At 42.9% G+C, this 22,938-nt stretch overlaps 1 protein-coding gene across 1 annotated transcript in view; it reads right to left on the reverse strand.

Moving 5' to 3' along the window:
- Positions 1–1,364: 1,364 nt before the first annotated feature.
- ADAMTS18 (ADAM metallopeptidase with thrombospondin type 1 motif 18) overlaps positions 1,365–22,938 on the reverse strand; it is a 117,183-nt gene continuing 95,609 nt past the window's right edge. The window contains exons 18-22 of the mRNA XM_075008734.1: positions 13,599–13,803; positions 8,287–8,478; positions 6,731–6,943; positions 3,722–3,869; positions 1,365–1,480 (exon numbers count right to left, since the gene is read on the reverse strand). Coding sequence (XP_074864835.1) covers positions 1,365–1,480; positions 3,722–3,869; positions 6,731–6,943; positions 8,287–8,478; positions 13,599–13,803 — 874 coding nt within the window. The remainder of the gene's footprint in view (positions 1,481–3,721; positions 3,870–6,730; positions 6,944–8,286; positions 8,479–13,598; positions 13,804–22,938) is intronic.

Raw genomic sequence — 22,938 nt, forward strand, 5'->3', positions numbered from 1 at the left:
GTTACAATGGTTTTGGCAAACAGATTGGACTTTTTTTTCCCCTCAATGTAGAAACATTTTAAATGATACCATTTAAAATATGGCATCTACTGACTTCTAGATCCGGAATGACTACAAATATTATGCAATGGCTCTAAAATGTTTAAGGTGCCTAACCTAAAAATGTGTATTTTGAGCATTATGACACATTCTAAAAACATAAATGAATTTGATTTTTCTGATTACATTACTTTTTTTTCCAACTGACATTTCACGTATCAATAGTTTATCACTCTGAGAGGTGTGTGTGTGTTCGTAGTCTAACATATTCCTGCTATTTCTTTTTTGCTAACAAATCAACATTTGCAGAGAAGGTTGACATAAAATAAGTTATTCTTCAGCACAGTGACATTTAAACAATTTAGCTTCCAAAACATAATTTGACATTTTATTATTTTTAAAAAAACAAGTTTAAAATTACTTAGCTAACCTGCTTAGAATGCTGAAAAAGGGTATCACCACTGAGCTCAATAAATCTTTGAGTTCCTTGAATTAGTCAAAATGTGAAAGTCTGTTTTACTTGTATTACACAGCAGTACTAAAAGTCTCACATATTCTACTGGCTGAATATTTCTAGCAATACATTTCAAGTTACTAGTTAACCACCTCTGAGTTTCTACACTAAGCACAAAGTGATTTTTTTTTCAAAACAGTAAAACCATTAGCATGATGCCATACTTGCTTTTCCAGCAGCAAGTGTAATGCAGAAGCACCAGTTATCTTTGTAGTGCACTATTTACTTATTGTGGTCACAACATCTATGATTATGCATGACACTGCATGCTCCAAGCAACAGCCATACGGACATCTCTCTCATGAGAACTGTAGTAAACCACGTCCTTACTTTGAATGGACATTATCATAACAAATATTGAAAAAGCAAGAGTAATGATAGACCGAGATACATCTGCCACATTGCCAGCACAGAATTCTCAATCTCCTTTGCTTGCATTCTGATAAATGATCCAGGTGATCATTGCTTACCTTATTTTCCTCCTTTTCACATATGACAGTGCAAAATGACAGGTTTAAAGAGCAACAGGAAGAATTTTCCCTTGCTTTGTAGTGTTCAAGTGATCCATAGTACCCCATACTTTAGGAAGGTCAGCAGAACAAAACAAAACCAAAAAAGCTAGTCCTGGATCACTATTTATCTAACAATTACTGTACCTCAGAGAGTCCCCTAGAAAGCTACTCTGTCATATCTCTCTCTCTTCCATCAGTGGTTTATGTGGCATCAGATCCTGCCTCAAAAATCAATCGAATCTCAATGTAAACCAAAAGGGAGAATATTATCATTGCAGGGTTGCAATAAAATATTGCAATCAGATCTTCCTTGTGCATGATTTACAGCACTGCTTGCCATAAAACTTGTGGTTGCAGACACCATGCTGTGGGACCAGATGACACCAGGGAAAGTAATCCAGACAAGAGGGATCATCTGAAAAGGCAAATCCAATTAATATGTTCAGGGTGTATTTCAACAATTTGACAAATTAGGCAGTACTTCAGTTTGATTTCTTGACACAAATGGATGATGTAAATATGGGGGATAATTCCAGCTAAAGAAGGCCTTGTACAATCTTTTTTTTTCTCAAAATCACTTTCTTTTTAATTGATTGTGGCATGATGAGAGGTAACCAAAATAGTTTACACCACAACACTTCAAAAATAAACGAGGGCAAAATCTTGACCCATTATTGTCAATGAGCAGTCTCAGAGACAACTCATTGTTAGTGTTTCCTATATCTGTGCAAAATAAAGCAAGTAGTCCTGTAGCAGCTTAGGATGTGTCTAAATTACAGTACTTTGTCGACCAAAGTTTTTGTCTGAAGAGATCTTCCAACAAAATTTCTGTTGACAGTTTGCGCCCAAATTACCAATCAGATCACAAGAGTGGCTGGACTGCCTAGCCACTCTCTTGACAAAACGGCCAACCAGAAGCACAGCAGACAGGGCTGCCCGGTGTCCTACAAGCCCTGGGTGCCAGCGAAGCAACGGCGGGCCCCCTGGGAAGTCCAGACCTGCTTTGGTTGACAGATCTCTGTCGACAGAGGCATTATAACTTGTGGGGAGCAGGATAAGACTGTTGACAGAAGTGCCTCATTCTGTCAATTTACTGTCAATAGAACACCTTGGGAATGTGGATGCTCCCTGGGTTTTGTCAATAAAACAGCAGTTTTGAAACACATAAGCCACTTAGGTCCTTGAAAAGAATCACTTTTTTAGGGCCTAATTCAGAGACCACTGAAGTCAATGGAAAGACACCCATTGGTATGTTCCCTCATCTACATGAATGTTCATGTTTGTAAAAATGCTGTTTTCCTTTTAAGGTGCTCCAAGTAGCTTGGATTCATTGGCTATAACTTACAATACCTGTTGCTGTTTCTGGTGGAGTGATGGAAATGAGAAAAAAAATAGCCTGTGGGGAGCCCCAACTTGTTCAGGAGAGTATGATAACTCCCCCATAAATGCTTATTTCCTCTCCATGATCTCTCGCTAATGGTTCACAGAGATGGAGCTGTGCTATAAATTGAGAGTGATTTGCTTCCATGTGACTCCAGAACAGCTGGCCCCCTTCGCTATCTAAACCCCCTGCATGGGACAGTTAGTGAGAAAAAGAAAATTGATCTCCAGAGTCTGAAGAACCAGTTACACTACAGGGAAAAGAGCTTCTACAGTTGTGGTGAGGGAAGCAAACTGGCCAAGACCAAACTGAATAACAGCCATCTGCCCAGGCATGAAATATGGCTGGAGGAGCATGTTTAAGGTGAAGGTTTTGCTCTATCTTGACAGAAAGTGATTTCATAAATTCACAAAACAAATTCTGTAATAAGATTTGGAAGTAACACCTGAGTTTTTAGAACTGATTAGTCACTTCTAAACTTGTTCAGTTATTTACTTGTTCCTTTTAGGACTGATCCATCTATTCTTCCAACCCAGGCTGGCTGGATCCCAAGGAAGGATTTTGCACATGGCACAAATAAAGCACTATTGAAATTATTTCTACACCCTCTTAGGCTAATGCAATATTATGTTTTCCAAAGACCTGGCAGTTGACATAGTGATGTGTATTATAGGTTTTCCTTTCATAGTACGCTGCAGGAAACAATTGGGATGACAGAGACTATTGTCTGATGGTTATTCTCTGTCTCCTGTTCTATTTCCTCTAGCTGTCTCTTATGGCTCAGTCTTTTCTGGTAGACCTACTTGACAGAGAATAGGCAGTGTGGGGAGACACCTCTCCAATAAGAATGTTCTGTCCCAGGAAGAATGCTATCTGGATCTCTCAGGCATTCACAAGCTGTCTTCTGTAAAGCACAAATGGTATTGTATGGGGGAGATGGCTGTTTCTAGCCCTTGTGTTCTGGTCCAACTGCTGCTATTATCTTGCTTTAGGATCTGAAGAATATGAGGACTAGAAACACCCACTTCTATCTGCTTTAAAAGTGCTCCTTGTCAAAAAAAAAAAGACAGTGCACTTCTGAATTTAATATATTGCAGTGCACAATCATGATACTGAAAAATGTGGGATTTACACAGGAAGATACAAAAAATAACCTCCCCTGCCCCCATCTATTTTGAGAACATCCCTGACAAAGGTGATATTTGCCAGAGTATAAAATTCTAAGCAATCAAACCCACCACTGAATGTAATTCACAGCACAGTTTGATTTTTCACCTTTTTTCTCTGGAGCTAAGCAGAAGTTAGTGTTGCAGGCTCTCGACGTTGCTGGTTTTTGATGTGGCAGACAACCCACTGCTGGTTGCCCCTGCCGGAGGCACTGCACACTCCGGATCTGCACTCCCCCACCACATGTTACTGTACACTGCAGAGACGGAAACATAAGAAGCCATGTTATACAATACAAATGGCCTTCCAAAGTCCCTGAAAGTCAATGGAAAGGCTACCAAGCACATTAGATGAGGCCCACAAATGATGGAGACCTAAGGACCAGATTTTCAAAAGAGACAGATGTGCCAATGCTCAGCTCTCAGAATCGGAGCCAGATTTTCAAGTGAACACAGCTCCCATTGAGCCACTAAAGCAAGTGCCAGATTTTCAAAACAGGTCAGTGTCCAACTTGCACTGAATACCTCTGAAAATCTGGTTACTTATTTAGTTACTTAGGTGGGAGGTCAGACTTTCAGAAAACCTCGCACTCATTGTGGTTGTTGATCTGTTTGGAAACTTGATTCTCTGAGCCCAGTCATACTGTCCCAATTCAGGTAAAATTCCTTTAATTGTGTAAGTGTCTGGGGGAAAAAAATAAGCATTTGCAAAAAAGATCTCTGATGTAATTATAAAGCGAGTGTTTTTTTTTAACTTGGACGTGCTTTAGGAAAAGTCTGTCCTTAAGACAGATGTGATAGGTATCATCTGATCACAACTGCCAGGCTAACATTGTTATTGATCTGGAATAAATATGTCTCTCATAGATATGACTCATAATGTAAACAAGTTCCAGAAATACAGAAGCTAGTTTGCAAGAATATAGAAACAAATACAGACTGATCCAGTAATCAATCACCGTGTTAAAGGAATTCCAGAGAATCTGTGCAGATGCTCTAATATAATGTGCATGTAGATATGTAATGATTCACCCACAGTATACTTTCAAGAACAATGGAAAGATGGACTTTGGAAATGACACAGAATGTAGTGCAGCTGCAGCACATACATGAACATAACAAGGGCCATACTGGGTCACACCAAGGGTCCATCTAGCCTAGTATCCTCTTGTTTTGATAGGGGCCAGTGACAAAGAACACCACGGCTACGTCTACACGTGAAGCCTACATCGAAGTAGCCTATTTCGATGTGGCGACATCGAAATAGTCTATTTCGATGAATAACGTCTACACGTCCTCCAGGGCTGACAACGTCGATGTTCAACATTGACGTTGTGCAGCACCACATCGAAATAGGCGCTGCGAGGGAACGTCTACACGCCAAAGTAGCACACATCGAAATAAGGGTGCCAGGCACAGCTGCAGACAGGGTCACAGGGCGGACTCAACAGCAAGCCGCTCCCTTAAAGGGCCCCTCCCAGACACAGTTGCACTAAACAACACAAGATCCACAGAGCCGACAACTGGTTGCAGACCCCGTGCATGCAGCATGGATCCCCACCTGCAGCAGCAGCAGCAGCAGCCAGAAGCCCTGGGCTAAGGGCTGCTGCACACGGTGACCATAGAGCCCCGCAGGGGCTGGAGAGAGACCGTCTCTCAACCCCTCAGCTGATGACCGCCATGGTGGACCCCGCTATTTCGATGTTGCGGGACACGCAACGACTACACGTGCCCTACTTCGACGTTCAACTTCGAAGTAGGGCGCTATTCCCATCCCCTCATGGGGTTAGCAGCTTCGACGTCTCGCCACCTAACGTCGATGTTAACATCAAAATAGCGCCCAGCACGTGTAGCCATGACGGGAGCTATTTCGAAGTTAGTGCCACTACTTCGAAGTAGCGTGCACGTGTAGACACGGCTCACAAGTAATAAGAGAGATTTTTCAATGTTAGGACAAATGAACTAACTACACCAAAATTCAGGAATACGGAACCAGCTGCATCATGCCAAAATGTCTGCCTGGCCCAACATTTTTTTATGGAATACTGCTAGAAGCTGAGACTGGACAATGGGATGGAACACTTGACAATTACCCTGCTTTTAGTTCCCTCTGAAGCATCTGACGCTGGCCACTGTTGGAAGACAGGATACTGGTCTAGATGGACCATTAGTCTGACCCAGCATGGCTGTTCTCATGACTCTCTGCAGAAGACACCCATGGCCAATCAGCACCAAGAAACAGTAGTCCCATTATAACTGATTATGCTTTGTTCTAGTCTTCTCTTTGGAATGGCTGCACAGCTCTGCATGGTCGGTGTGTGCAGTTTTCCTGGACATTCATGATTCAGAAGGTGTTTTGCCAATCACCTACTCTGCCTGTAAGCTGAGTTCACCATACTCCTGTGAACTTTTTGCATTGGCTATCCTAAATGCCAGCCATTCTCACCCACTGATTATGTCATACCCTATTACCACGTGGTAGGCCACTGGGGCAGCATGGATGTAACAGAGAACAGAATTTGGCCTGATATTTCTAATTCAGACATTAGCTGGCTACAATGTGTGGTGGAGTTAAAAGAGGACTGAACTGGGAGGCTTACTGGTCTGGCCATTAAAGGTACAGTCACTTGTGGTAAATGTGAGGTTCTCCATTCCACAGTGACCAACAATCGGAAAGCAGTGTCAGTCCTATCACACAGAAGGAACCGTACACTCCTGGCTCGTCTACACTGGCCATCTCCTTCGAAGGGGACATGTAAACAAGCCAGATGGGAAAACAGAAATGAGGTGCCATGCTGCATATGCAGCACCTCATTAGCATAATTCCTGCCAGGAAAAATTCCAAGTTGCTAACTTCGAAGCAGCAGCAAGCAGGGTAGGGAGTAAGGGAACCTTGAAGTTTCGTGTGGCGGGAATTATGCCAATGAGATGCTGCATATGCAGCGCGTCATCTTATTGCTATTCTCTGATCAGGCTTGTTTACATGCCCCCTTCGAAGGAGGGGGCTGGTGTAGACGAGCCCTCCCTGTTAACTCCATAAATACCAAAGGAGGAAGTGGCACTTTGAATGGAGAGTACTTAGGTGGAAATCATCCAGGGCGACACTTTTTTCTCATACCTGCTGCCAGGGTGAGGAGTCCCACCCGGACACCATGCGGTATAACCTCTGCAATGGACAAGCCCCTTTGTTACACGGTTCTTCTAGTTCTATGTTTGGTTTCTTTATGTTCCGACATCTTCGTTGAGGGAAAGTGATCCATTTTCCATGGATGCTTTTCTCACTGCACTTCATTTCCCGCTTTTTAATACCTGGGCCACAGGAGGCTGAGCACTAAAAAATAATAATAATTTTATTGCCATAAATTAATATCTGCTCCACTAACGAACCTGACAAACTTTCGTAGAGGTATGAATGCAGAAAATAGAAAACAAAAAACATAAAGATAATGAGAAAGTGTTTCTAAGCTAGTATGAATGCTGCCATATTGGAAATCACTGGGGAGCCGGGGGTCTGGCACAAAGAGTGAAAGCAGAATACAGTCAAGTGTGTTGACACAAGAAGAACTAAATTTTCAAAGCAAAATTTGAGGTCCTCAATCTTTAGATGCTGAAATTGAAACACTTCAAAAGGTAGAAAGGTACCCAAAACATTCAGAAAATTAAGTGTTTTAAGTCCCTAGAAAGTAAGATGATACAAATTACTAGTTATGTTTATACTAGTGTAGTGGAGCAGCTACCCTACTCCTTCAAGGAAGGGGTTTAATGCAGGCTGGAGGGAACCTGTGTTGCACCCCAGCCAATTAGAAAAGGGCTAGGAAGCCGCCAATTGGAGGGTAGCTTGCTGGAGCAGCCCTGAATATAAGGAGCTGGGTCAGTTAGATCCTAGCCAGGTGCAGGATCAGCTCTCACTAAGAGTAAGCACCTCAGTTAGAGCAGTATTGGGCACACTGTGGGGAGCTAGTGAGAGGCTCTAGCCTGACACCTGTCAGGCTACTGGCCCTGATAGAGAGGCCCAGAAGGTGCAAGGGGCCATAGGGGAAGGGGCCCAGGGACTAAGGCAGTAAAGGGGAGAAAGGAGGAGGGCAGAACAAGGCTGTTGCCACAGGTTCCCTGGGCTGGGAATCAAAGTAGTGGATGGGCTGGAGTCTCTGCCCTTCCTCTTTGCATTGCACGTAGCCACACTGACTGGGGCCAATACAGGCTGTGGCTTGCCCCGTAGGTCGGTGGCTAGACAGAGGCTGCCGTTGGCTGCCCTGGTGGGTGCCCTGCACAAGGACTGCTGAGACCCCAGGAAGGGGACACAGGACTGTACTGGGCACTGCTGGAGGGCAGTGTTCTGGGGAGGACCCTGCAATCCTGGAAGTGACGGAGGTCCTGAATAGAGCACAAATGAGAGTGGGGAGTGGTAAAGGATGACACGCTGGCTAGAGGGAGGGGCCATGCCAGACATCTAGCTAATTCCCCAAGTGACCAGCAGGAGGTGCCACAGTAATGAGTTCACCCCATGATGACAAGTTACAGGCAAAACACTTATGAACAACTGATCCAGATCATGATCCATACCGAAGCCACAGCACTTTTCTCCTCTCACGTGCTCTATGCACGCTGGCATGTCAATACTCTTACATGACCTCTGCGGAGAATGAAATAGTCACTCAGACTGCAGTACTGTACCTCAGTCCAAGAAGAAACCACCCACTGGAGCCGATCATTTTTGGGGCATCGTCCTAGTACACAGGGCTGTTGCGATTCTGGTTTGGGCTCCCTGCTGCACATACTTTCTGGTAAGATTTTCAGCTTGGAAAGACTGGTGCTTTTGCAGTGGACATCCCGTTTCTTAATGCCTCTCCCACAGGTCTTGGAACACTTTGGCAGAAAGAAATACTCATTTCAGTCAGGGGCACTTCAAATTGACATTTTTGTATTTGCAGCAGAACACAGAAGCCATAATGAATCTTATCTGTAGCCATTGCTGTTAACTTAAACCTGTAATTCTCTTATGGAACGACATAATATAATAAACATACTTTTGTGGCACTTTTCATTTTTCAAACCTGGAGTTAAACATTTCATTGTGTAGCCTTAACTAACCCTCACAGCCCTCTAGTAAAGGAAGCTAAACATTCTCTTCTGTACATGGAGAACTGAAGCAGAGAGAGAGAGATTCTCTTAGCTGCTGACAACACAGAGTGGCTGAAATTTGGCCCATATGAGATTTTCTTCCAGTGCTAGGATCTCTGAGCTAATGTAAAGCCACACTAGCTGGTTCCCATATTACCCAAACATACAGTGGTACAAAAGATGGGAAGAGACAGATGGAAGCAATGCTCTACCAATTCTCAATTTGTGTTTGTTCTGAGGGCCACAGTTAGCTGTTGTAAGTTAGAGCAGCCCCAAGGCTGCTCCAATTTATGCTAAGGTCAGCGCTAGAACAGGAGATGCTCACAAATCATGGAGACATAACCAGCTCATGCCTCTTGCTCATGCCTGTTTCTTCAAAGAATGGTATATGACTTGCCTTGGCCAAGGCCACAAAGCAAATTATTTGGCAAAGCCATAACTAGAACTCAGGGTATTGTGCCTATAGGTAGAAAACTAAATACTGAGTCATTTTTGTTTGTTACTATGACGAATTAAAATCTAAAATATGCTTTTTATGGCTCAAACAAAATGCACCAACTGAATATATTCTAAAGCAGAAATTGTACAATTGGATGAACCTTGAGATAATTTTGCAGATTTCTTACCATCCTTTTCTTGCTTTCAATTTGTTACTTTTTTACCAGAGTTCACTGGGTTAACGTTCATATAAAAGCCTACATACTGTGGCTACGCAAGTGTATGTTAGACTGCTGATATTTTTAAAACATCCTATCCAAACATAGCACTGCCTGGGCAGGGCAACAGAAACCTCTGCTACCTGAAAAGCTGTGGATTTGTGATCTTCCCATAAACTGAGCTGAATTCTCTCTGTCTGTGAAAAGAGATTTGACCTAGTGGCTACATCTACACTACAGCGCTCCTTCAAAATAAGCCTTTCTGGAAGATCTCTTCTGAAAGAACTTTCAAAAGAGTGCATCCACACACACAAAAAGCAGATCAAACCAGTGATCTGCTCTTTCAAAAGAGAATGTTCACACAGCCCCCACTCTTTCGAAAGAATGGGCCAGCGATCGAAAATCAGACCCCATGAGGACCACTCTTTTGGAAAAAGGGGGCCTGAGAAACATCTACACACATTTTCTTTTGAAAGAAGCTTTCCAAAGAAGGTGCTGTTCCTGAAATGGGAGTGGAAGAGTGCTTTTGAAAGGAGTGCTGCATTCTTTCAATTTAATTTTGTAAGAACACTTTTTGTGTGTAGACCCTCCACTGGATATTTTGAAAGAGCCCCTTCTTTCGAAAAATATTTTGACAGAGCTTGCCAGTGTAGATGCAGCCAATGAGGGATATAATTTATTTATTTAATTATTTAGATTCTGCAATGTGATAGGCAGAGGTTGAGATTTTCAGAGTGAGACCTAAAGAAGTTCTATCCCCAACTGCCATTTTATTTCAATAGGAGTTGCATATCTAATTTTTAAGTCCCTTTGGAAATCCCAACCTGAAGCAGCAAGTTCAAAACATTATAATAAAGGGGCCAAGAATGGGCTTTTCCTTCCAGCTTTTGCAAGCTGCAAGGAAAGGTTTTCAAGCCCTGTCTCCTTTCTTTCCACTTCAAAGAAAAACTATTTATATGTGCTTTTACAATTAGAAATTTAGGTCCTGAAAAACTGTGATGACAACCTGACTAGTGAAATGACAACCCCAAAGTTAGAGTAAAAGATGAATAATTAAGAGAGGAAAGATATCTTTAGTCTCAACTGTTACAAACCCTTTTAATCTTGACACCTGTTTAACTTCAATAACTAATGAAGACTAGGGACCAATGAAGTATTTGTGAAAGACTGAACACCCTGAACCTTCATTAAGATAGGAGAGATAGAGCCTGCTAGGCCCCCCAGAGAGTGGCGATTGTGGGAAACTTAAAATGATACTTTTATTTCTAAGAAACAGATACAAACGCAAACCATTTACAAAATATTTCTGCAAATAGCAAACCCATTAGCATGCCTTTTGATGTTTGATATCTTTGTGGTTATAAATATTTTCCTTCTGTCTCGGAACGAAAGCTAAATAAAGTTTTAAACATAACTGTCTTTAGATTATTCAACAGGTGAAGAGCATTAGTATTTAAAAATCAAAATTAATTACAAGTTTCCAGTATATCTGTCCTGTCTCTCAAACAGTTGGGATGCTTAAGAGATTGAAAAGGGTAAAAAATGGAATAATGGGAGCAGAGGTGGAAAAAGGACCCAAAAAGTTACCTGAGCAAATGTACATCTGATTTCACTTCTAGATACTTAAGTACAATAAAGATGTGGTTTGTGTGTGTGTGTGTTTGTACTTTTACTTAAGTGGTTTTCTAGCAGGACACAGGTGACTTGTACTTAAGTACACCCCTCCTCTGCCCCCCCCAAAGCAGGTGTACTTTTACTCAAGTAACTTTTTGGGTGCTTTTCCCACCTCTGAATGGGACTCAGTGCAATAGAGTTAAATCAGCATAAAACCAGAGTATTATTGGGTGAATCAGATCCTATATCTTTATATCTTTCTGAAAATCCACATGAATCCAGAATCATTCAGAAGAGACACCACATTTAACCATTGGTTCATTTGACCTTCTATAATTGCAGTTTCTGGCAGTTCCTGATCCACTTTGTATGACAACTGATGATTTTTCTTAAAGCACAGGTTGTGGAAGCTGCATAAACATATGTGAATCTCAGGCTTCATTTTTGAAATAAATAAATTTCTAAACTCATGGCTTCAGAGAAAAACATGAAAAGGTGACCTCCATATACTTCAAAGCCTCAGAAACCACTATCATGTATCTTGGCAATAGGGGAATCATGTACATGTGGACCAATTTCCTGCTCAAACCATTCCAGGGACTCAATTTCAGTCTTGTAGTATGCTACTATATTGAAATCATTGTCCATATCCTTTAAAAATTACCCGTAATATCTGTCTTTACAACCTCCCGCAACAGTGAAATCCAGATGTTTGCCTATACAGTGAAAACCAAATATAGGTTGAACCTCTCTGGTCTGGCACCCTCAGGACCTGACCACTGCTGAATAAAAGAATTTGCCAGACCTCTGGAAGTCCATATTGTCTAGCAGCATTACAAACACTTCTACTGCTTACTCGGTCCTTAGAAGACATTGGCTATGTCTACACTAGCCCCAAACTTCGAAATGGCCGCGCAAATGGCCATTTCGAAGTTTACTAACGAAGCACTGAAATGCATATTCAGCACCTCATTAGCATGCGGTGGCCGCGGCACTTCGAAATTGACGCGCCTCGCCGCCGCGTGGCTCATCCCGACGGGGCTCCTTTTCTAAAGCACCCCGCCTATTTCGAAGTCCCCTTATTCCCATCAGCTGATCCCATTCAGCTGATGGGAATAAGGGGACTTCAAAGTAGGCGGGGTCCTTTCGAAAAGGAGTCCCGTCGGGACGAGCCGCGCGGCGGCGAGGCGCGTCAATTTCGAAGTGCCGCGGCCGCCGCATGCTAATGAGGTGCTGAATATGCATTTCAGTGCTTCATTAGTAAACTTCAAAATGGCCATTTGCGCGGCCATTTCGAAGTTTGGGGCTAGTGTAGACACGGCCATTAAGGGATAAATCACAGCTAAGTAACAGCACCAAACACTGAGAGCCAGGACTGGTGGCCAGAAAAAAACTTTATGGGACCACAGGAAACTTGGCCACATCTATGATAAATAGTCATCCAACTAACTAAAATCATGCTGGATTATGGATGCTGCTGGACAAAACAGTTCCAGACTAGAGAGGTTCAACATGTACTGATTCCTTTTTGAATGTCCTCATACCAGAGGCCACTGAGTAGCCCTCTGTTCTTGCACAATGTGATAGGATAAAGAGAAGTTCTGTTCACCTCAAAAGGCATCATGCCCTCTGTGACTGTGAGCACTACATCCAGTCCTCTTTAAATCTCACAAAGAATACTGACATTAAAATACAGTAACGGACTGGATTGATCTTGTAGCTCACCGAATTTTGACAGTAAAAATTGAAATAGACTTTGCATCTTTTGACATAGGCTCACAGGGTCAGTTCTCACAGCCGTTCATGTGCTGTTAAACTAATATGCACTATGTGCCAACACCAGCATCACTGGAAAAACAGCATAAATGAATTTTTAACTTAAGTATGTAGAGTGTTCGTGCTTTTCATACATTTCTGAGAAAGGGTGTGTACACATAGAAATCTGCCTGAGGGCCGTCTGCTACTGACTTATGCCATGACTGGTAATTTACTGCACTACTAAATCACTTTCTTGGAATGGGTTACACTAGCAAAAGTAAATATGTGATATTACATGTTTTGTTGAGGAAAACATGGTTTTATCTACCCACGTTTTCAAAATGTTTATGTGCACTGAAGTGCCATTCTAACCCCTTTCTTTTTCCATTAGTAGTACATCTGCTGATACTGCTTCTTTGAAAAATGATAATTTTGCTGTATGAACTAATGTCAGGAAGGGGAGGCATGACTTTCAGGGAACCACAGAGTCTTGTCCTTCAGAACACCAGAGAATCCTGTGGCTCTGTTTGTGTTTACTAGAAAACTCTTCCTTTTCCCTCCGCTGACTGAGGCACAAATTCCAAATTAGGGTGTGCAGATGCAAGTCCATGAATCAACTTATGCCAGCCATGCTTTCTACTTTATTAAAATCACTATCCAAAAACCAGTTAGATTGTCTTTACATTTTGCTTACACAGACCTTCCAAAGGAGGCAGGATACACCTATATAAGGAAAACTAGTCTGCACACATTTATTCCAGCAACCTCTCTCACTGGAGACTCTGCCAATATAGCTATTACTTTGTCAGAAGAGACCATTCTATTTCTCGCAATTACCTGAGACCACGGACCCGAGCTCCATTCAGGTGGACAGTCTTGGAGATTACATATCTGGACTTGGACTGGCGTGCTGACTGGACAAAGAGAATGTGCTACTGCCTCTTCCTTTTGAAAAGACTTTTTCTGGACACATTGAATTGGGCGACTTTGTTGCCCTCCAGCACAAGATTTGCTGCATCCACTCCATTCACCTGTCGACCAACTTAAAAGCGAGAATGAATTATTTCTTACACACACAAGACTTGAAAGCACCCTTTCCAATCAGTACAGTGAGGAGCAAGTTCAAATGCCCGATCCAATCTATTCAAGCCATTTGACTGGCACTGCATTCAGATTATTTGACAAGATTCTTGTGCAAGACACAAGCAATCCCTCTGCAAAGAACATTTTGAAATTCAAGAAAAATAAATCCTGTAGCCGGTGCTCAGTAAAATCTCCCAGTAACTGTTATTTTTATTTGTGGTCTGGATGGGTCCTAAAGTTCAATCAGGATGAGGTAGCTCATTGTGCTAAAAGTCATACAATCACATGAAAAGATACATTCCCTATCCCAGAGATCTAATGATGATCTAATGTGAAACAAGACACAATATGGCTACGTCTACACGTGCGCCAAACTTCGAAATGGCCACGCAAATGGCCATTTCGAAGTTTACTAAGGAAGTGCTGAAATGCATATTCAGTGCTTCATTAGCATGCGGGCGGCAGCAGCACTTCAAAATTGACATGGCTTGCCGCCGCACGTCTCGTCCAGACGGGGCTCCTTTTCGAAAGGACCCCGCCTACTTCGAAGGCCCCTTATTCCCATGAGCTGATGGGAATAAGGGGACTTCGAAGTAGGTGGGGTCCTTTCGAAAAGGAGCCCCGTCTGGACGAGACGCGCGGCAGCAAGCCGCGTCAATTTCGAAGTGCCGCTGCCGCCCGCATGCTAATGAAGTGCTGAATATGCATTTCAGCGCTTCATTAGTAAACTTCGAAATGGCCATTTGCGTGGCCATTTTGAAGTTTGGGGCATGTGTAGACACGGCCTATGTGAGAACAAGAAACAGTAGGAGAGAAGAGAGGAGTCCGTGGCACAATAAAATCTCAGGCAGTTACATAGGTTGACACTGAGCATCTGAATGGGTTCAACTAATTAGAAAGACCAAATCTCCCTGACCATCATACAATTGGGTTATCATTTCTTGACTGATTTTTTTGCAAGCCTCAGAGAACTCCATGGGAATGTCACCTGAGCTGAAATCAAGACTATGGGATCTGGCTGAATATTCAAATTCTCCTGGTGCTTTTTCTGCTAGAGCACATGCATGTCAATGCACCTAGACCTGCATATAAAGAAAGGCTTCTGAATACTCAAAAGAATCCACCACATTATCTCTTTGGGCACATAAAGATGCAAGATCCATAAAAGCAACTGTTTTAGCTAACAAGCCCTGCCTCCTGCAGTCACCTTTCTTTTTGAAGCCCAGTATCCAATTTTAATTCAAACCAGTTTGGCTAAAATATGGGTTGGCTTCAGACAAAAGATAAGGAGTTCAATTTGGCCATGTTCAGTTTCAGTTGATGGTGAGGCTTCCAGCAGGAACAACCAAGAGAGGTGGACAGCTCATGGTAGGGAAAAACAGGTCCAGTGTGGGCAGAGATATGAGTTGAAGTCTTCTGAGCAAATGGGAGACTGCAAACAGATGAGGAGGCCAAGGACAAAACCTTGTGAGACCCTGAAGGAGTGAAGAAAGGGCCTACCAAAACTGACTTTGAAGTAGAAGCCAGTATGGAGGAAGAACACTAATTTTCAAAATTTTTTGCAAATGTTTAGCCTCCATGCGTGACACTCTCAGGCCGTGTCTACACTAGACCCAAACTTCAAAATGTCCATGCAAATGGCCATTTTGAAGTTTACTAATGAAGCGCTGAAATGCATATTCAGCGCTTCATTAGCATGCGGGCGGCTGTGGCGCTTTGAAATTGACACGGCTCGCTGCCATGCGGCTCGTCCCAACAGGGCTCCTTTTCGAAAGGACCCTGGCTACTTCAGAGTACCCTTATTCCCATGAGCAGATGGGAATAAGGGGACTTCAAAGTTAGCAGGGTCCTTTCGAAAAGGAGCCCCGTCGGGATGAGCCGCGTGGCGGCGAGCCGCGTCAATTTCGAAGCGCCGCGGCTGCCCGCATGCTAATGAAGCGCTGAATATGCATTTCAGCGCTTCATTAGTAAACTTCAAAATGGCCATTTGCATGGACATTTCGAAGTTTGGGGCTAGTGTAGATGTAGCCTCAATGTATAAGCACTTGGAGGCTAATGCACATGGACCTATGTGTATTATTGGTGCTGCCCAGTTCCAGTTTTCCTCTCAATGGTTATCTTACCTTCCTTTTGGAAATCAAACATTCTGTTTATGAGGTTCTGTTGATATTTAAAAGAATGCAAGAAAAATGGCTTGCTAAATTCAGGAACTCTTGTCACTTGAGTTCAGAGGATTTAGATGACGTTCTGAGACAAATACGTTCAGCAGCTTCACCAGTCACATATATTAAATTTATGTATACAACAATTTCAAATTAATCAACTGACTGCTGCTAGGCAAGTAAATCCTCCAATCACCCAACAAGGCTCACTGATCCACATTGTTACTAAAAAATGCACAGGGTCCTCAGATGTGTTACTGCACTGCACAGGCAAGGTTCACTTTTTAAATCAGTAATATTATTTGTAGTTAAAGTAGCGCTTAGAGTCCAGGGCCCCATTGTGCTCAGCGTACAACATATAACAAAGAGGCAGTCCCTACCCCAAAGAGCTCACAATCTCCATGAAAGACTATAGACAGCAGCTGGCTGCAACAAACAGAGGGAGGGAGCAAAAGGAAACATTACTAAGAACTTGTCCAATCAACACAACAAATCTTCAAGACCTTCTCCCAGTATTGAGCTCTGACTTCTGACTTTTTTAGAACAGGAGCTCTCACACTTTTTTCATTATATTGACCATTAAGATTGTCCCTTTTCATTCACAAGTGCATGGCCACCACCTTTCCCACGCATAAGCATAAGCTCAGTGACAACCAGCACAGCGACTGCTAGGAATCAGAAAGTATTTTAATTCTGATAACCTTGAGGAAGATGAGCATTATTTTGCTAGTCTGTGGGTAGGGCTACACAGCAAAGTTATTTTGAAACAATAGCCATTATTTCAGAACAACTATTCTAGCATCTACACAAACGCAACCACTATTTCAAAATCATTTCAAGAGAAATAACACCTATTGCAGAACAGCTGTTTCAAAATAGGGGCTGTTAAAATAGGGAGTATAACCTATTTTGAAATAAGCCACAGTGTGTCCAATGGTTCTATTGTGAAATAGGCTCTAAGAGTGTAGACGTATTTTGAAATAGCTAAATGTAATTTCAAAATGCATTTGTGTGTGTAGCTGTGGTATTTTGAAATAAGCTATTTCAGAATCGCTCTTCAGGTGCAGCTACACTTGCATGCCTCTTTTGAATGAGGTATGCAAATGAGGTAAATCAAAAATGCGAATGAGGTGTAAATTTGCATATCGGGCACCTCATTTGCACATTCTAATTACAGAATCACAGCATCATGGGGCTGGAAGGGACTGCAGGAGGTCATCTAGTCCAGTCCCCTGCTTCAAGCAGGATCAACCCCCACTAAGTCATCACAGCCAGGACCTTGTCCAGCTGGACTTAAAAACCTCAAAGGATGGAGAATCCACCGCCTCTCTAGGCAACGCATTCCAATGCTTCACCACCCTCCTGGTGAAGTAGTTTTTCCCAATATCTAACCTACACCTCTCCCTCCACAACTTCAGACCATTAATACTTGTTCTGCCATCTGACACCACTGAGAACAGCTTCTCACCCTCCTTTTTAGAGCTCCCCTTCAGGAACTTGAAGGCTGCTATTAAATCACCTCTAAGTCTTCTCTTCTGTAAACTAAACAAGCCCAAATCCCTCAGCCTATTCTCAGGTTTTGTGCTCCAGCCCCTTAATCATTTTTGTTGCCCTCCGCTGAACCTGCTCCAGCAAATTCACATCCGTTTTATACTGGGGGGCCCAAAACTGGACAATATTCCAGATGTGGCCTCAGCAGTGCTGAATAGAGGGGAATAACTACTTCTCTAGATCTGCTCGAAATGGTCCTCCTAATGCACCCTAGTATGCCGTTAGCCTTCTTGGCTACAAAGGCACACTGTTTACTCATATCCAACCTTTCATACACCATAACCCCAAGGTCCCTTTCCATCATACTGCTGGTGAGCCAGTTGGCTTGGGATTCTTCCGCCCCAGGTGCAGGACTCTACACTTCTCCTTGTTGGACTGCATCAGATTTCTTTTGGCATAGTCCTTGAAATTATCCAGGTAGCTCTGGATTCTCTCTCTACCCTCTAACTTATCTACCTCTCCCCCTAGTTTTGTGTCGTGCAAACTTGCTGAGGGTGCAATTCAGTCCCTCATCCACATCATTAATCAAGATGTTGAACAATACCAGCCCCAGAACCGAGCCTTGCGGCACTCCTCTTGAAACCGGTTGCCATCCAGATATTGAGCCACTGACCACTACCCGTTGGGCCCAACCCTCAAGCCAGCTTTCTATCCATCTTATAGTCCAAAGATCCAATCCGCATTTCTTTAACTTGTAGACAAGAATGTTGTGGGAGACCGTATCAAAAGCTTTGCTGAAGTCAAGGTATATCACATCCACCGACTTCCCCATGTCCACAGAGCTTGTTACCTCATCATAGAAGCTAATCAGATTGGTCAGGCAGAACTTGCCCCTGGTGAATCCATGTTGGCTACTTCTGATCACTTTCCCCTCTTCCAAGTGCTCCAAAATGGATTCCTTGAGGATCCCCTCCATTATTTTCCCTGGGATTGAGGTAAGGCTGATCAGTCTATAGTTCCCTGGATTGTCCTTCTTTCTTTTTTTAAAGATGCCTTTTTCCAGTCATCTGGGATCTCTCCTGATCACCAACAGTCTTCAAGGATAATGGCCAAAGGTTCAGCAATGACCTCTGCCAATTCCCTTAGTACCCTTGGGTGCATTAAATCCAGACCCAAGGACTTGTGAACATCTAGTTTTTCTAGATAGCTCAGAACTTGTTCCTTCCCTACAGATGGCTGCCCTCCACCTTCCCATACTTCATTGTCTAGGACCATCATGTAGAAGTTGACTTTGTCCGTGAAAACTGGGGCAAAAAAAGCATTGAGTATTTCAGCTTTTCCTGCATCATCTGTCACTAGGTTACCTCCCTCATCCACGGCCCCTGGTCAGTTCCTTCAGCACTTGTACCAAGAAGTTATCCCCAACATTCTCCAAAAACTTCCTGGATTGTCTGTGTGCTGATGTATTGGTCTCCCAACAAATGTCTGGATGATTAAAGTCTCCCATGAGAACCAGGGCCTGTGATTTGGAAGCTTCACTTAGCTGCCTGAAGAAAGCCTCATCCATCTCATCTCCCTTATCTGGCGGTCTATAGCAGACACCAACTACAACATCACCTCTGTTACTTCCGCCTCTAAGTTTAACCCAAAGACACTCAACTGGATTTTCTCCTTTCTCATACTGGAGCTCTGAGCAATCATACTGCTCCCTCACATAGGCTACGTCTACACGTGAAGCCAACATCGAAATAGCTTATTTCGATGTAGCAACATCGAAATAGGCTATTTCGATGAATAACGTCTACACGTCCTCCAGGGCTGGCAACGTCGACGTTCAACTTCAACGTTGCGCAGCACCACATCGAAATAGGCGCTGCGAGGGTACGTCTACACGCCAAAGTAGCACACATCGAAATAAGGGTGCCAGGCACAGCTGCAGACAGGGTCACAGGGCAGACTCAACAGCAAGCCGCTCCCTTAAAGGGCCCCTCCCAGACACAATTGCACTAAACAACACAAGATACACAGAGCCGACAACTGGTTGCAGACCCTGTGCCTGCAGCATGGATCCCCAGCTGCCGCAGCAGCAGCCAGAAGCCCTGGGCTAAGGGCTGCTGCACACGGTGACCATAGAGCCCCGCAGGGGCTGGAGAGAGAGCATCTCTCAACCCCCCAGCTGATGGCCGCCATGGAGGACCCGGCAATTTCGACGTTGCGGGACGCAGATCGTCTACACGGTCCCTACTTCGACGTTGAACGTCGAAGTAGGGCGCTATTCCGATCCCCTCATGAGGTTAGCGACTTCGACGTCTCGCCGCCTAACGTCGAAGTTAACTTCGAAATAGCGCCCGACGCGTGTAGCCGCGACGGGTGCTATTTCGAAGTTAGTGCCGCTACTTCGAAGTAGCGTGCACGTGTAGACACAGCTATAGAGAGCAACTCCTCCTCCTTTTCTCCCGTCTGTCCTTCCTAAACAGTTTATACCCTTCCATGACTGTGCTCCAGTTATGCGAATCGTCCCACCAAGTCTGTTATTCCAACTACCTCATACTTCTTTGACTGTGCCAGGGCCTCTAATTCTTCCTGTTGGTGTCCCAGGCTTCTGACATTAGTGTACAAGCATTTTAGAGAAGGGGGCCAATTGGCCCACGTTATCCTCTTCACCCAGGAAACCCACTTGATTGTTCCCCCCTCTTTCCCCAATTACCTCAGGGCTTGTGTCACCTTCCCCCAACGAACCCAGTTTAAAGCCCTCCTCACTAGGTTTGTAAGCTAAGATGCTCCTTCCTCTCTTTCTTTCTTTAATGGGAAGAAGGATTCTTTCGAAGATTGGGTTTAATTTCAAAAGAGCAGCATCTACACTGGCTTTCTTCTTTCAAAAGAAGCTCTTGTGAAGATGCACACTTCTGGAATAGCATATTTTGAAATAAGGCTGCTGTGTAGACATACCAGCTGTGTCTGCAATTGCATTCCTCTATTTTGTTTCAGGTAGAAAGGTTCTTTTGAATATGGGGTTTATTTTTGAAAGACCCCCACACAGTGTTTTCTTTCTTTCAAAAGAATCTCCTCTGAAAAGAGATTATGCAAACATGAGATATGTAAATCAGTTTTTGATTTCCCTCATTTGGATTCCTCTTTTGAAAGAGGAATGCAGTTGTAGACACAGCCACCTTGTATTTCAGATATGCGAGAAATAAAAATGAATTTGAATATTTAAAGATGTGTAGATGCATCTTCGGAAGATTCCTCCTAGGGAAAAAAAAAGAATTTCTTAATCATAGTTATTCTCCAGCTATTAAAATCTGAGCAATTTAAAGCTGCCAGGTCTAAGGGCAAATGGTATTTAACACACACATCATGCGCCTCAGGTATCCCATAAAATTTCAGGACTGTGGTGGTCTGCTGCTGCTGTTGGACTAAATATGGAAACGGATATGGAAAGTCTGGAAGACTTTTCTAAGAAAGCAATAAAGTAGCATGGATGTTGCCTTTTAACACTCTCCCTTGGGAATCTGAAATACCTGAGTCTTTTGTCTGATTAAAAATCTGCTTTCATTCAGCCTGGATTTCTCTCTGCTTTTTTGATGATAGTGTTGTCAGGAAATATATTATTTTCCCAATTAGAAAATAAATCAACATTTATTTACAGTAAATCTGGTCAATACTGGGATTTAAGAACTGTCTTCTCCATTGCAGCCTACGTTGGAACACATTTCTGGAAAAATCTTGGGTTCTAATTAATCGCATAGGCTTTAATTAGTTCTTGTTGGAGGTCTCTTGATAACCAATAGGACATCTTCATGTCATCTCCTATTTGTTAGTACATTGATGGCTGATCAGCCCAATTCTGGAGCCGCAGATCTTATCACATTAGAGGCAGGTGTTGGTAGCTGTTGGAGGGGCGCAGGGCAGTTTTTGACATTCTTTTCTTCTTCTCCACCTCTCCTCATCAGCACTGTGGCAAGGAGCTCTCAAATTGTGCCTGCCCCTCATGGATTACCATTCTCCACTTGGGACCGTCTTGGACAAGGTTCTCCCAAGTGTCAACACCGATGCTGCACTTTTTTGTGTGTGCCTTTAGCATGTCCTTATATTGCTTCTGCTGGCCCCCAGTGCTCCTCTGTCCTTCTTCCGATTTGGAAAATAGAACTGTTTTGGGAGGTGCTGATCATACATCAAGACCATATGCCCAGTTCAACGAAGTTGTTGATGAATGATAATAGCTTCAGTGCTGGTCATGTTTGACTTTTCCAGGATGCTAGCGTTCAAGCACCTATCCTCCCAAGAGATATTTAGGATTCTCCTGAGGCAGCATTGATCATATGCTCAAATGCCTTCAGATGACACTTGTATGTTGTCCAGGTTCCACATGCATATAGTAGCATTGGAACAACCACTGCCCAGTATAGAAGGAGATTTGTCTTGGGATAGATGTCCTCGTTCTCAAAGACCCTTCTTCTCAGGAGGGCAAAAGGAGAGCTTGAACTGCTCAGATGATGCTGGACTTCCATATCAGTGTCAACTTTAGCAGAAAGATGACTTCCAAGATATGGGAAGTGCCCCGCATTTCCAACATTTTAATTAGTTATACCAATGGTAGTGATGAATTAGATAGGTAAAACAGCCAAAAAGAAAGAGCCTACATGTTGTAGTTGCCTAGAAAGTCTCCTTTTTCATACGGCTGAGTACAATAAACCCCCTTTATGCCCTCTTGTAAGCATCTATTTTATAAGAGTATTTTGGTTGTTTCAAAAATCTTTCATTAAATCAAATAAGCTCAGTAATTGTTATATTTGGCAACCCTTCACTCCAATCATATTACACAGTTCCAATGCCTTTGTGTATTTTTACTGCATGAATTGAGTAACAATTTTATTCCTTCTTATGCTAATGAGTCTTTGTTCTCATTCTGCACTGCAGATTGCTCATTGACCCTCAAGGTTTTCTTTTTGTGATGTCATGTCAATATCACATTGACTTAAATCATAAGTAAAACACATTTGTGTTTTTTTCTTGCCTTTTATGCCTACCATATTTATTTATGTTTTGTATGCTGGTTACTATTTGTTGTTCTTTGTCTTTTCAGTGGCATGTATTACTGTAATTATCTGGGTACTTACAGATGAGTTAAATGGAAGTTGTTGCAAACTATAACGTTATAGACTACATGTTCAAATGGTATAACATACATTTAGTCCAACGGAGCTCTTTTTACCAGTTGGCAATATGGCCCTATATATAATTCTAATGCACATTTAGTGGATGCCAAATATTCTGAATTTTCTGTTCAGGGTAACACTACAGAACACTGTTTTCTTGTTATAATACATCAAGGCTGGGTCTACATGAGCCCCTTCCTTTCGAAAGGGGCATGTTAATGAGTGGGTTCAAAAGATGTGAATGAGGTGCTGCTATGAATATGCTGCGCCTCATTAGCATAA

The sequence above is a fragment of the Carettochelys insculpta genome, chromosome 14 (assembly GCF_033958435.1).
Source record: "Carettochelys insculpta isolate YL-2023 chromosome 14, ASM3395843v1, whole genome shotgun sequence".
Taxonomy (NCBI): domain Eukaryota; kingdom Metazoa; phylum Chordata; order Testudines; family Carettochelyidae; genus Carettochelys; species Carettochelys insculpta.